Source organism: Ixodes scapularis, unplaced genomic scaffold (genome assembly GCF_016920785.2).
Source record: "Ixodes scapularis isolate PalLabHiFi unplaced genomic scaffold, ASM1692078v2 PGA_scaffold3__209_contigs__length_174095766, whole genome shotgun sequence".
Taxonomy (NCBI): domain Eukaryota; kingdom Metazoa; phylum Arthropoda; class Arachnida; order Ixodida; family Ixodidae; genus Ixodes; species Ixodes scapularis.
In genome coordinates, this window is record NW_024609868.1 from 93,800,055 (window position 1) to 93,814,979 (window position 14,925).

General features: G+C 49.0%; 1 protein-coding gene across 1 annotated transcript in view; it reads left to right on the forward strand.

Annotated features, from left to right (window-relative positions):
• The window catches only part of LOC121047756, a 30,543-nt gene extending 15,618 nt beyond the window's left edge, over window positions 1-14,925 (forward strand). Inside the window, exons 4-7 of the mRNA XM_040503253.1 lie at window positions 13,466-13,511; window positions 13,601-13,620; window positions 14,430-14,502; window positions 14,754-14,925. Of these exons, the coding sequence (XP_040359187.1) occupies window positions 13,466-13,511; window positions 13,601-13,620; window positions 14,430-14,502; window positions 14,754-14,888 (274 nt within the window). The 3' untranslated portion in view covers window positions 14,889-14,925. The remainder of the gene's footprint in view (window positions 1-13,465; window positions 13,512-13,600; window positions 13,621-14,429; window positions 14,503-14,753) is intronic.

Consider the following 14,925-nt stretch of genomic DNA (forward strand, 5'->3'; position numbering starts at 1 on the left):
TACTTCTAAAGGACCAAAGACGGATTTAGGAATTTGGGCAATCGTCACAGGTCACGTATTTGGGAGCTTCTCCAGGCTCGGATACCTTCCGCACAACGAAGACGCGTGTTACGTGGTTCTTTAAACTTCATTGAAGGAGCAAGATACTCATAAAAGCTTTAGTTGCTTTCATTTATTTTTGTAAAAAAAATCAAGTACCTGGCCCCTCTGGCGATAATTTACCAGGTTTGAATGATGATAACTTTTGTAAAGCTCAATTTTATTACATACCTTATATATCAAATGAAAGCCTAAACAGATACATTTTCAACAATCAGAATATTATTATAAGCAAAGAGAGTTATTTTAGCGAAAAACGCCTTTGAATACAAGAGGAAACTAAAAATAAACCATTTTAACATCAATTTTTTTTTAAAGGATATTTTTAACTATTTTTCCTTGTTTAGTATGGTTTAGTATTATTTTACGGTATGCCCTATCAAGTTACGTTACCCATTACTCGTTACTTTTGATTAAAAATGGCCGCATGATCGTTTGAAAACAAAATAATTTTTATTCTCTACACTACGTAAAAGTGGCAAAGAAACCCCAACAAAGCTATGTATAAGCGGCGTCATTTCAAACTCCTTCGGAAGACGTTTTTCACGTTCCCACGGCCGAGCCCAAAAGGCGCAAGATTATCGCTGCGGGGAAATCCTAAGCGTCCTTGGTGCAGTCTTCGTATAGGAAACTGCTAAGATCACCGCCATCGTACCCTGAACAGCCGTCTCGCTGGAAAGAGACATCCGTTCAGAAGGCAACAATTTGCCGCCGCTTGAAGGATTCTGCCTCACCGTCCCTAGCTACTCCAGCTGGTCACATCCTTTCCTTCAAAACCAATAAATTCTCGTTCTGTCAACAGCAGAAAGGATAAACTCTAAGTTTGGAAGCGTTGACGTTCCCACGTTGGAACCAAACAAGTATGTCAGCGGTGGCCGCGTGCTGACGTGTCGTTAATTGGAAATGCGACTTTGGTTCGTGAAGGCATAAAATGACGTTTATTTTAACGGATTAACCTTGACTACATGAAAATGTCTATTTTGCGTCTTTTACATGGCGTGCATCCGGTCGTACTTTTCAAAACGGTTTCTTCTTCCCAGGCAGGTGCTTTGAATCGCTCTGGCGAAGCGTCACGTGTTCGAGGATATACATTGCACATCCTGCCGACAGTGAATCTTTTATTAACCTTATGAATGCAATGTGAATTTCTTTGTTAGTATTTTTCGCGTTATTGAAATTTCGAAATTATATTATTGTTTTCTGTTTATTGTTTACTTATATTGTTGGTTGCTGGCGTTTGCTGTTTGTGTGAGTTTCCAACCTATAAATGTGATCTGTACCCCACTCCTCTGCTGCAATTCTCCAGGCTGCAGAATAAAAATAAATAATTTTCTGAACAAATGTATAACTGTCGAAATTTAGTTCATAGAGGCGGTTTATTTTAAACAGCTGTCATATACTAACTGTGAAACACAAAGGAACGACAAACTAACGTAAATGTAACGTCCATTAGTCATGGCAAGTAATGACACGGATATTTCGTTACATTTGGTAACGAAATATCGAATTTCAATGGTAACGGAGCTCTGTAACGCGTTAGCTTTTTTCCAAGCTAACGATAACGCTGTTTCGTTACTTATTTTTGGTAACGGGCACAACACTGGTTGAGAGGCACCTTGACCTTCGATTTGTTTATTTATTTTTTTCTAAATAAAAACGAGTACGCTCGAGAAATTACGGTTTTCTGTCTCTCGTTCCTCAGGTAACACGAATTAATTCCTGCAGTTAATTGATCAGTCCGAAAATCGTTGCACCGCCCCTTTAATCCAGACGTGACAGGAAAAAACTACCACAGTTATTTGACCGAAGTCTAAACATTTTCGCACGACCCCTTTAACGCGGCCAGTCGGTTACCCAGACATTGATAAATTGTCGGCTACTCAATGCTAAATTGTTAACTGCAGCAGCTGGAATTTCTTAACCATGCTAATTTAGGGACTGGACGCACCGACAAGCGAGTCCAGTCTCGCCACTGGAAACAGAGAAAAAGACGCGCGCGCTAGCTATACGCTCACGCACTCACGCGCTCACGAAGAGCAGTTCCTGACGAGACACCCCTTAAATAGAACGTTGTTTTGGAACGTCCGTCTCCTGCCTGTTTCTTTCACCACATTTGGTGACCCGGACGTGATCGCCAACTAGAACGGGTGAAATGCAGCAAGGAGAGCCTTCGGACCCGCCGCGAGCTACAGTTGCAGCAGCCGCAGTCCGCCTTCCACCATACTGGGACCGCAATCCGCGAGTTTGGTTCCTGCAAGCGGAATCACAATTCCACCTCTCTGGGGTCACCACACAAGGTCGGAAGTACCACCACGTCGTCTCGGCTCTTTCACCAGCTGCCGCCGACGAAGTCTACGACGTTCTGGCAAATCCCTCCCCAGCAACACCGTATGACCAACTCAAGAATGCTCTGCTCCAGCGCACCGAGATTTCGGAACGCACCCGCGTGCAGCAGCTTCTCTCGGCGGAAGAGCTCGGGGACCGGCGGCCAAGCCAGTTGCTGCGACGCATGACCCAGCTTCTTGGAGAGCGCTCTAACAATCTGGACGACGTATTCCTCCGTGAGCTGTTCTTGCAAAGGCTACCTTCCAATGTCCAGATGGTTTTGGCAACAGCAACAACGTTGGACCTCCCCGGACTTGCCGCGCTGGCGGACGCCGTGATGGAGGTGACCACTCCATCCGTCGCCAATGTTACCGTGGCTCCACAGCAACCAACAGCCCTGGGCTCTGGATCGGCCGCCAACAGCCAGCCTCCCCAGGCCAACATCGAGCAGCTTTGCCGACGTTTAGAGGAGATCGTCGTCGCAGCTACACGAGGCCGCACACCCCACCCTCGTGAGTCACATCGCAGACGTTCGACGCCTCGTCGGGCACGCGGCGAATCGACATCTTATCGTACACGCGGCGAAAACACGCGATCACTGAGCCCTTCCGGGGTCTGCTACTACCACCGCCGCTTCGGTGCCAACGCCCGGCATTGCCTCCGCCCCTGTTCATGGCAGGGAAACAGGCCGGCCGTCCTCTAGAGGCGACGAGTGGTCAGGGCCTCGACGAAAGTCGCCTTTTCTACGTGTGTGACCGAGCCACCAAGAACCGGTACCTCGTCGACACCGGAGCCGAGATCAGCGCAGTTCCAGCAACGCGTGCCGACCGTTCCTTGACACCGACCTATTTTCTGCGCGCAGTGTACAACAGCGCGATCCCAGTCTACCGAGAACGGTCGATCACCCTTAACCTCGGCCTCCGGCGGGTTTTCCGGTGGATCTTCCTGGTGGCCGACGTCAGTCAAGGAATTCTCGGCGCGGACTTTCTCAACCACTACAAGCTCCTCGTGGATGTTAGAAGCAGGCGATTGATAGACTCCACCACGCGACTTTCCATCCATGGTATCGCAACGGACGACAATTCAGTCTACACCTCTGCCTGCACGGTCACGGAAGAAGCGTTCAAGACTTCGCTGAGCAAGTTTCCGAGCCTTACTCAGTCACCTGATTGGACCAAACCCGTCTCGCACGACGTGCAACACCACATTGTGACGACAGGACCACCTGTTTACTGTCGTCCCCGCCGTCTAGCCCCAGAGAAACTCCGCGATGCTCGCCAAAAGTTTGAACACATGTTGGACCTTGGCATCATCCGACCCTCGTCTAGCAGCTGGGCGTCTCCATTACACATGGTGTCGAAGAAAAATGGAGACTGGCGACCGTGTGGCGATTATCGTGCCCTAAATAAGAACACTGTACCGGACAGGTACCCTCTACCTAACATCCAGGATTTCACGGTGAACCTACAAGGCGCGAAGATCTTCTCGAAGATTGACCTGACGCGGGCCTACCACCAAATTCCCGTGGCCGAAGAAGACATCCCGAAAACAGCGATCACGACACCGTTTGGACTTTTTGAATTTCTCCGCATGCCCTTTGGCCTCAGAAACGCGGCTCAGTCATTCCAACGGTTCATCGAGGCTGTCACACGAGGATTACTTTTTGTCTTCGCGTACGTAGACGATTTGCTCATAGCCAGCAAGTCACCGGAAGAGCACACGACCCACTTAGACCTCCTCTTCGAACGACTGCGCAGCCACGGCATTGTCATCAACGCCGCGAAAAGTGTGTTCGGAGTTCCGGAATTGGAATTTCTTGGTCATCGGCTTGACTCCTCGGGCATTCGTCCATTGCAATCAAAGGTACAAGCCATCAAAGATTTCCCGAGGCCGACTTCGACCACCAGACTTCGCCAGTTTCTCGGTTTGGTCAATTTTTACCGACGTTTCGTTCCGAACTGCGCCAAACTGCTCGAACATCTTGAGGTCCTCCTAACAAAACAAGAGCGAAAAAAGTCGTCCCTTCCTTGGAACGAAGATGCGGAACGCGCTTTCGGCGAGGTAAAGAACTCACTGGCAGAAGCAACAATGCTAGTACATCCTAAGCATGATGCCCCAACATTGCTGATGACTGACGCATCTGCCACAGCCGTAGGAGCGGTGCTACAACAAAAAGTCGACGGAGAGTGGCGGCCGATTGGTTTCTTTTCTAAGAAGCTCAAGCCAGCGCAAACGCGCTACAGCGCTTTCGGACGTGAACTCTTGGCTGCCTACTTGGCTGTAGGACACTTTCGACATTTCGTCGAGGGACGGCCATTTACCATATGGACTGACCACAAGCCCCTAACTTACGCCATCAGCAATTCCGGCTCTCATTACACACCACGGGAGATTCGCCAGCTAGCCTTCTTGGCCGAATTCACAACGGACATTCGACACACTAAAGGAGTTGACAACGTCCCCGCTGATGTCCTCAGCCGGATCGACGCCGTGAACACCCCAGCCTGTTCTGCTGTAGACTTAGAGTTGCTGGCTCGTCTACAGACCACCGACGAAGAATTGCAAGCCCTGCGCAGTTCATCCACGTCACTGCAACTGCGGGATGTAAGCTTTCCAGAAGGCACCACCGTGATCTGCGACCTGTCAACGGGAACGCCTAGGCCTTTTGTACCACGTGAACTGCGACGACAGCTTTTCGAATCGATTCACTGCTTGTCGCACCCTGGTATACGAGCATCCCAGAAGCTCCTGTGCGACCGCTACGTTTGGCCCCGGATGAAATCCGACGTTCGTGAATGGGTGCGATCCTGGATCGCATGCCAGTGCACGAAAGTACAGCGGCATCCGGTACCACCAAGTCGACAATTCCTACAGCCTGACAGCCGTTTCAACAAGATACATCTGGACCTAGTAGGACCCCTACCGATTTCTCAGGGACAGCGCTACATCCTAACGTGTGTCGAAAGATTCACACGATGGCCAGAAGCAACCCCACTGCCCGATATCACCGCCGCCACCGTCGCTGAGGCGTTTATCGTTACGTGGGTATCCCGGTTTGGATGCCCCTCAGAGATTGTCACCGACAGGGGTCGACAATTTGAATCGGCACTCTTTGCCGAGCTCACTCGATTGCTCGGAACCAACCGTTTGAGAACGACTGCCTACCATCCACAGTCCAACGGGATGGTAGAACGATTTCATCGACATTTGAAATCGGCCCTTGCAGCTCAGGGTGGTCCCTCGGATTGGGTTCGTCATCTCCCCCTTGCGCTTCTTGGAATCCGGACAGCCTTGAAGGCGGACATCGGATGCTGCACCGCCGAACTTGTGTACGGCACTGCACTTCGCTTGCCATCAGATTTTTTCGAAGTGGACCTGCCTCAACAACAAAGGCAGTTGGACTATGTAGAAGAACTCAAGCAAATTTTTATCAATTTGCGACCGGTGCCTACACGGCAAGGAACTTCAAAGTCTCCCTACGTGACCCAGGACCTCCAAGACGCTACTCATGTTTTCGTACGACAGTCGCAAAAGAAGCCACTGCGCCCACATTACATCGGACCTTTTCCAGTGGTCGACAAGAGAAGCGACACGTTTGTCCTGCGTGTCAACGGCAAGAATGACACCGTTGCATTGGAGAGACTAAAGCCGGCACATATTGAGCAAGCGCATGTGCAGGAAATAGCGCTACGTGACATCAACCAGACGACAGAGAGAAGCCAACTTCGTTGTCACCCCGATGTCTGTGTGTTTTGATCGTTCGTCCTACTTCCTCTCTAAGGGGGGGCATATCTGTAGGGACTGGACGCACCGACAAGCGAGTTCAGTCTCGCCACTGGAAACAGAGAAAAAGACGCGCGCGCTAGCTATACGCTCACGCGCTCACGCGCTCACGAAGAGCAGTTCCTGACGAGACACCCCTTAAATAGAACGTTGTTTTTGAACGTCCGTCTCCTGCCTGTTTCTCACCAAAGAAACAGGCAGGAGACGGACGTTCCAAAACAACGTTCTATTTAAGGGGTGTCTCGTCAGGAACTGCTCTTCGTGAGCGCGTGAGCGCGTGAGCGCGTGAGCGTATAGCTAGCGCGCGCGTCTTTTTCTCTGTTTCCAGTGGCGAGACTGGACTCGCTTGTCGGTGCGTCCAGTGCCTACACTAGGTTGTGATCGAGGATCAAAACGATACCACGGTTCGACCGGCAGGTCCAGGAATGGCACAAAAGGTGTCCGAAACGGACCTTCTGATAACGGCGTTAACTTTGGGGAACACTATTTCCCCGCAGACCATGCAAACTCCCCCCCCCCCCTTTTTTTTTTTTGAAAAAAACAAAACAAAAACAAAGATAGAGAGAGTTAAACGAGCCCAGCATCTTATTAGGATTAGCATGCGTGGTGAAGTGGGAGCCTCTTGATGCGTCAGTGAAACTATTTATTTTGTCCCTAGTGTCACAGTATCCCAGATGAGACTTTAAGATGGTAATATCTATGAACTGTTGAATTTCTTGCGATTAATTCGAATTTTCAAGTAAACAATATGGACGTGTGTATGAAGTCCTTCACGGGTTACATATAATGTGCTTGAATATTTGTTAAATTGAGACCAACCAACATTATGAGTAGGTGCCAACAAATAATTAACAATCTGGCAGAAACAAATATATCGTATTTTCGAATGTACAAATTCATAGGTCCATACCATATACTACATATGATTTTTATTCTATGTGGTAAACCATGCCAAGGAGTCCTCATAAAAAAAAAATACACAAAAATATTTAAAAATAATTTTTTTTTAGAAAATGGATGTTGAAATTTATACTTTTAGTGTTTTCTCTTGTATTCAAAGGCGTTTTTGCTGAAATAACTTTGTTTTATTATAATGAAAATATGCTTGTTGAATAGGCATCTGTTTAAGTTTTTATTTGATCAATAATTTGTAATAAAATTTATTGTTACAAAAGTGACCACCTAACATGGTAAATTATCCCCAAAAGAGCCAGGTTCTGGATGTCTTTTTAGAAAAATCGAATAAAAAAAAATTAAAAAAGTTTTTTTATCAATATATCGCGCTTTTCATGTAGTTTAAATATCAACGTAGAAAGTTTTTGTTGTGCGAATGTGCGAAAGATACCTGAGCCTGGAGAAGTGTCCCAGTACTTGACCTGTGACGATCGGCCAAATCCTAAAAACTTTGTCTTTGGTCGTTTAGAAGTCCAAAACTCGAAAAATAAAAATACTATGACGCAAAAACGGTGTCAGTTTCGTCCAAGTGAATAAATTTCCCAGCATATATATATATATATATATATATATATCAGGGATGGGCAGTATTTCAAATACAAGTATTTGAAATACGTATTTCAAATACTTTGTGTATTTTGCACTTGTATTTAATTACAAATTGGGTAATGTATTTGACGTGTGTATTTTAATACTAAAACGTGGGTATTTCAAATACAATTGTAATTAAATACAATTTTGTGGGCGAAAATACATCCCTTAAATTTATTGTCACTGTCCAGAGCAGGAAAAAACTACGTTCTGCACCGAATGCAGTGTCTCTCAATCAAGCACAAGCGTTTAGCGACTTTGTGATTACGGTGCTAGTCCAGGGCAAGAATAGTGACGAAATCGACGTTCACAGGCAGACTGGCTAAATAAGTGCCTGTGACAACTTGTGATGCTTTCCAGCCTGATTTCCATCCATATTTTTGCCCGGAACATTCTAAATGTGCGGGTCGTCCAGATTTTCGGAACTGGTGCAAGTTGCAACAATAAAACAAATCTCTAGCTAGTGCTGCGCGTCTTGGTCGTCTCGGTTCTTTGTTGGTCTATACCAAAATGTAATCGACAAAAAAAGCTTCTTGAAGCTCTGTACTTTTTTCACCTATTTCGTCCAAGCTGATTATATTTTTTTAATTATATTTCTATTACGTTACTAGAGGCTCGCACACTAACTCCCGAGTGTGCGATGCAAAACTAAAATGAGATACCCAGAAACCCGTTGCAGGTGCCCTGAAGTCGCTGACGCAAATTTTGAGGAATGTATTTGGGAAAGTATTTGGAGGACACCAAATACATTTGGTTGTATTTGTATCTTGTATTTAAATTCTTTTTTGGAAATGTAATTAGATTTGTATTTAAATACATTTTGGACGAAGTATTTTGTATTTGTATTTCGATACATATTTGCATGTATTTTGCCCATCCCTGATATATATACATATATATCCTGGCTCCGCCAATTTTTGGCTTTCGGCGAGTTCCTGGAAACTTTGATTCTTTGATTCATTGGATTAAGTACGGTTCATTCATCTGCACATATTTGTTTATATATATATATATATATATATATATATATATATATATATATATATATATATATATATTGTCACGATCTTTCTCGAACGTGGACGAAGGGGGCCGAAGCACCCGCCGAGAAGAGACGACACGCAGCAGCCTGGTTGTGAGGGTGGACGATGACTGACCGGAGCGGCGTGCGCTCAACGGCGTTTATTGGGCGCGGTGATCAATGTTGCCCGCCGAGCCTGGCGGCCACAGACGGGCGGACTGGAGGGGGCGCTACCGACTGGTCACATCCCTCCCCCCAGTTTGTTTTTTCTAAAAACAAAATGAAAGAATAAACAACGCGCACGGCCGACACCAACTCGGCGTCTGGTCATGCAAAGTCCTGGCCGGTCGACGATGAAGATCACCCCGGCGAGTAGCGATCAGGTGGCCATCGCTGCCGCGTACTCCGCCTGGGCATTGGAGTCGACGGGCCGGGTGCGGCAACGCCGGGCGCTGCCTGTACCGGTCGCGCTCCACCCGGTGGAGCTGCAGGGACCGGATTGGGGAGTGGCACCGGTCCAACTGGTGCTGCAGGACTGGAGACTCTTGTTGCCTCCGTGGTGGGTGGCGCTCCACTGGCCGCAACTGGTGCTGTCGTTGGTCCCCCTGCGGGCTGGTCCTCTGAAGTGACGGCCGAGGGTGCAAGCCAGGTCCCGGAGCGAGGCCTGACATGGTCGGCGTGCCGGTGCCAGGTGGTCCCGTCGGGCATGCGGACGAGCAGCGATGAGGCACTCGCTGGTGAAACCACATGTCCGGCAGACCAGGGTGGGCCAGGACGGAAGTTCCTGGCATAGACCGATGCTCCCGGCTCCGGCAAAGGCCCGGGACGGCGCCCTCGGTCAGCAGCCAGCTTCTGCTTCAGCTGCTTCAGGAGCGACGTGGACCGGAGGTCTGGATGCAAGACGCCCAAGGGTGTCTTGACCATCCGGCCCAGCAGAAGCTCGCAGGGGGCACGGCCAGTGACATCATGGGGGGTGGTCCGGTACTGGAACAGTACCCGGGCCTCCTGCGTCCGGAAATCCCCGGGCTGGCTCTTCTTGAGCTTGTCCTTGATGGTCTGGACCACCCGCTCAGCTGCACCATTGAAAGCAGGGTGGTACGGCGGAACCAGCATCCGGCGGATCCCATTCCTCTGCAGCCAGTCCAGGTACTCGGCGCTAGCGAAAGCGGGACCATTGTCGGACACAATAATGTCCGGCAATCCCTGCGCCGCGAAGACCTGCCGCAGAGCCGCAATGGTCGCGCTTGCCGATGGACTGGTAACTGGCAGTGCCTCCAACCACTTGGAGGAGGCGTCCACTACCACCAGGAAGTAGTGGCCCTTGAAGCGTCCCGCATAGTCCACGTGCAAGCGGGACCACGGCCTCTGTGGGAACGGCCAGGGGTGATCTCCACGTGGCGCGAGGCTCGCTGGTTCTCCTGGCAGACATGGCAGCCTTGCACCTGGTGCACGATGTCCTGGTCCAAGCCAGGCCACCAAACGTGCGACCGTGCCATCATTTTGGTCTTTTCAATGCCAGGATGCCCCGCATGCAGCAACTGCAGGACCTTGAACCGGAGACTTTGTGGAATCACCACCGTGGAACCCCACAGCAGGCAGCCCTGCTCCAAGCTCAGCTCGGCGGTCTTGTGGCTGTACGTCTGGTGACGCAGCTCTTCCCCTCGTGCAACCGCCTTGACCACCTGAGACAGAACCGGGTCCCGGCTGGTCGCCTGCGCCACCGCAGTCCTGGTAAGCACCCCCGGGTAGGCCCGCTCCAGCAGGAACACGTCAGCCGGCTCTGGAACGGCAGCAGGCACCTCCGGCAGGGGCAGGCGGCTCAGGGCGTCGGCAGGTCCCAGGTCCTTCCCAGGGCGGTAGACCAGCTTATAGCTGTAGGCAGCCAGCGTCAAGGCCCAGCGTACCACACGAGGCGAGGGTTGTACTTGGACTGCCTTGTCAGGCCCCAGCAGCCCCAGCAGCGGCTTGTGGTCCGTGACCGCCTCGAATTGCCGGCCCCACAGGTACTGATGGAAGCGCTGGACCCCGCATATGAGCGCCAGGCCTTCCTTGTCGAGCTGGCTGTAGCGTTGCTCCGCCGCATGAAGCCGACGAGAAGCAAACGCCACAGGGCGGCTCCTACCCCGTACGGCGACGCATCCACGGTGAGGACCACAGGCTTGGCCGGATCGAAGTGCACAGCACCGGAGCCTTGACGACTAACTCCTTGCTGCGCTGGAAGGCCAAGTCCTGCTCCTTATTCCAGGCCCACTGCTGTCCATCACGAAGCAGGCGATGCAGCGGCTCCAGATGTGTCGACAGGTTGGGCAGGAACCTCCTGTAGAAGTTGACGAGGCCGAGGTAGCTCTGAAGCTCCTTCTTGCTCTTGGGCTTCGGCGCCTTGAGCACGGCCTCAATCTTGCGGGGAGCCGGGTCCAGGCCAGCCTGGGAGGTGCTGTGTCCCAGGTACTCCACGCTGGGGATCACGAACACACACTTGTCCAGCCTCAGCTTGAGACCGGCGTCCTGCAATCGTGTCAGGACCTTGCGCAGGTTCTGCAGATGGTCCCCGTCGTCGGTACCGGTAACCAGGATGTCGTCCAAGTACACCGCCACGTGCCTCATACCCCTGAAGAGGTTGTCCATCTCCCTTTGAAAGATGGCTGGGGCTGAGGCCACGCCGAACGGTAGGCGCGTGTACTGGAAGAGTCCCATGGTTGTTGAAATGGTGACATACTTCCGGGCGGCATCCTGGAGCACCAGCTGCTGGTAGGCATCTCGAAGGTCGAGCTTGGAGAACTTTTGTCCCCCGGACAGAGCCGACCAGAGGTCTTCTACCCGAGGCAGCGGGTACTTCTCGACGGTAGCGACGGGATTGATGGTGACTTTAAAGTCCCCGCAGATCCTGACGCGGCCGTCTCGCTTGAGGACTGGAACGATCGGTGCAGCCCACTCGGAGGTCTTGACGGACACCACGATGCCCTCTCGCTGCAGCCGTTGCAGCATATATATATATACATATACATATATATATATATATATATATATATATATATATATATATATATATATATATATATATATATATATATATATACTCTAAAAAGTCTTTTTTTTTTCGCGACGACCCCTTTTTCGTGCACGATTTAGAAGGAAATTGACCTATGGCAGGTTAGAAAGTTTAAGACATAGCTATTTTCATGTAAAATATTGGAACGGCCTTGATATGCTTATTGACAGGCGAAGACCGAGAACCATGCTTGTGGCTCCATTTTTCGTTAAGCGCATCAAACACTCGGTCGACAGCAGACGACAAAGTTCTGTTTTAAACCGAGTGCTTTATGCGCTTGACTGGAGGGGGCGTCACGAGCCCGACTCTCACTTAGACTCTCGTCTGCCTCATCGTTCGTCGTTTTAAGTCTCAAGGATGTTCCAATTCTTTACAGGAACAAAGTTGTGCCTGAAAAGTTTGCAAAGTAAAATTCACCACTAAAATTTAGCTTTTAGGACATTTTCGTTACCTTTTAGGAAAACGTCGTTACATTCAGGCCCCGTGTTTTCCCAATTTATTTTAAGGCTGACCTCTTGATTCATAACACCCTATATATTGAGGTGACGGCGAACCCAGCCGTGCATTTGTTGTTGAAAGTACTACTGCCCTGAGGTAGGACATGACATGATATTAGCATTATTTGTGAAATCATAAAATGATTTCGAGTCACCTGAATTATTAGGGTCCTTGACCTCGTGCGACGCCCGAGTCAATGAAGCCGAAAGTCACACAACGCAGCAAGTGCAATCAAACAGTTTCGTGACTGAAGCTCCGTTGCCCAAAACCCGTTCTTCCGGTGACTGCTGCCGCTTGTAGACTCCCTCCACGAAGACTACCCCAACGCCCGCTTGCTTCACTTAAATAGCCCCCGAACCATCTTTCCCCCGCCCCCTCTCCTACCAAGAATGTTATGACTACTCGCCCACCGAGCATTTTATGACTACTCTCCTACCGAGGAAGTCATGGCTATATGGGCCACCGGTGAAGCCCACTGCGCCAGTCTGGCGACAATGGATGTACTCTGGTTGACAAGCAAAGCATGCAGACGTGACAGGGTACAAAGGGTTTCAGTCTGGCGGGGAATGTTGGCCTTGGCACTGGAGACGTTGGAGGAGTCAGCACGTGTCCACTACACTGGCGGGGAATGTGAGCCTCAGCATCGGACATGGGAATGGGGGGGTTAAAGGTTTTCTATAAATGCTATAGTCTCTACGAGCCTTCGTTTGAGGTGTTCGCTCAGAATGACAAGTTGGCTTTGTTACCTGATAAGTTTTGAAGAGAAAACAAAAGTCGCTCTGAACCCTAATTTAAAATGACACGCGCGCTAATGAATTTGTTATATTATTTCATATATAATATTGTCTTCAATAGCAGCACGAAACATGACTGGAAGGCGTTCTTTAATCACTCAGCACAAACTAAATTAGATGAAGTCGACTGCATTCCATGCTCAATTTTGTAAACATTGGTTGGTGTCGAATGTTGCACCTGAGTCAAAAACCCCCGAATCGTCGTTTAAGTTTTGTGTTAAAAACTAAAAAAAAGAAACCTTTCACGATGTTCTATGTACTTAGAAAAAATTATTGTGGAATACAGCTTGCTCATAATGCCGGATGTGTATATGTTTTTTTTTTCTTTTTTTTTTCTTTAATGGTTTGCAGAGAAATTAGGTACGACTTGAAGCTGAGCAGTCTAGCTGTTGACAAGGTAAGAGGATAAAAACCGAAAACTCCAATAAACTCCTTTTTTACGTATACTATTTTATGCGAAGTTTTCACAATTTACTCCCCTGTCAGTCGACCTACGGAACGGGCAAGTGAGTAAAAAAAAAAGATTATTCACCATTTGCTTCAAAAAAAAAGTCGCCTTCATCTGTGTGCCGAACCATCTCCGGCGCAGCCACTTATGTCTGGTATTGTTTACCTTGATCTAACATATAGCGCCGAAGGCAAAGGAAGAGAATGAAAAATGTCTAGCAACAGTCAGATAGCCAGGCCACGGCGTTAGATTTTATACGTCACCTGCCGTAGGCCAGCGTGGGACAGAGATTGGGCGTGAGTACAGCGTGAGCGTTCGGGCCCAGGCCACCCAGGATGGATAAGGCCTGTGCACCCGAATTTTGGCGTCATCAGAGCGGAATCGAGCGAAGACACAGGTGGACACGAGTGACGCGTCGGTGCTCAACTGGGCCTTGCGTCCAGACAACGCGTCGATAGCCGCTAGTCATCGGGCTCGGGTCCAATTGCTGCGTCGGCGCAATCCGACCGTGATGACGTTTCATGAAGGAAGAGGGCGATGTCCGCAGGCCTTGATCATTCTAGTTATGTGCTGGTTCAATGCAACACTTGTGTTTATTCTATGCCCCACGTTGGCCTCCGGGAGGAAACAAAGGAACTCCAGCACACCGGCCTTCGTAGGTTGGGGGCATTGCGCGCAGCCTTGTAACCTATCGGGGAGCACAAAGAAGGAGTGCTTTAAAGCTAAGGAAAAAAAGGCCAGCATATGTTTGAGATTTGCAGAAGGGCCTGTATATATTGTTATAATCCATAGATATTTGATGCAATAATAATGAAGGAAATACATTTTGGCTTACTAATTGCAGTTTGTTTTCTTCAAATCCCCCAGGGACAAATTCTCGTTCATCATCAAGTTTTCTTCGGACACGCAAAAGGTCTCCGAATACCAGCCTAATCTACCGGTGAGAGACCTTGCCATTATTTCTTTTGCGGCTAATGCAATGACTGCTTGTAAATAGGTCCGTGAGAATGAATGAATGAATGGAATGATACAGAGTCCGCTTCTTGATTTCAAGGTGGCCATTCCAACTCGAATATGGCACATCTTTCGAGGCAGAATATCTTTTTTTTTTTCGTGATATACATTCATATATATTTACGAGGTTTGCTGTAGATTTGTTTTGACTGTCGCCTTATTGATTCCCCCCTGCAGGTCATCGAAGCCTTCGGGTTCTTCGGTGGTTACATCGGAATATGGCTGGGTTTTTCGCTGCTCTCGGTGCTTCTGGGCGTCGAGGCGAAGCTTATGAAAGCCATTTCTCGCAAGACTGAAAAGTACGTCACGTAAAATCAAAACACTACCTAATAAAAAAAACATTTTTTTT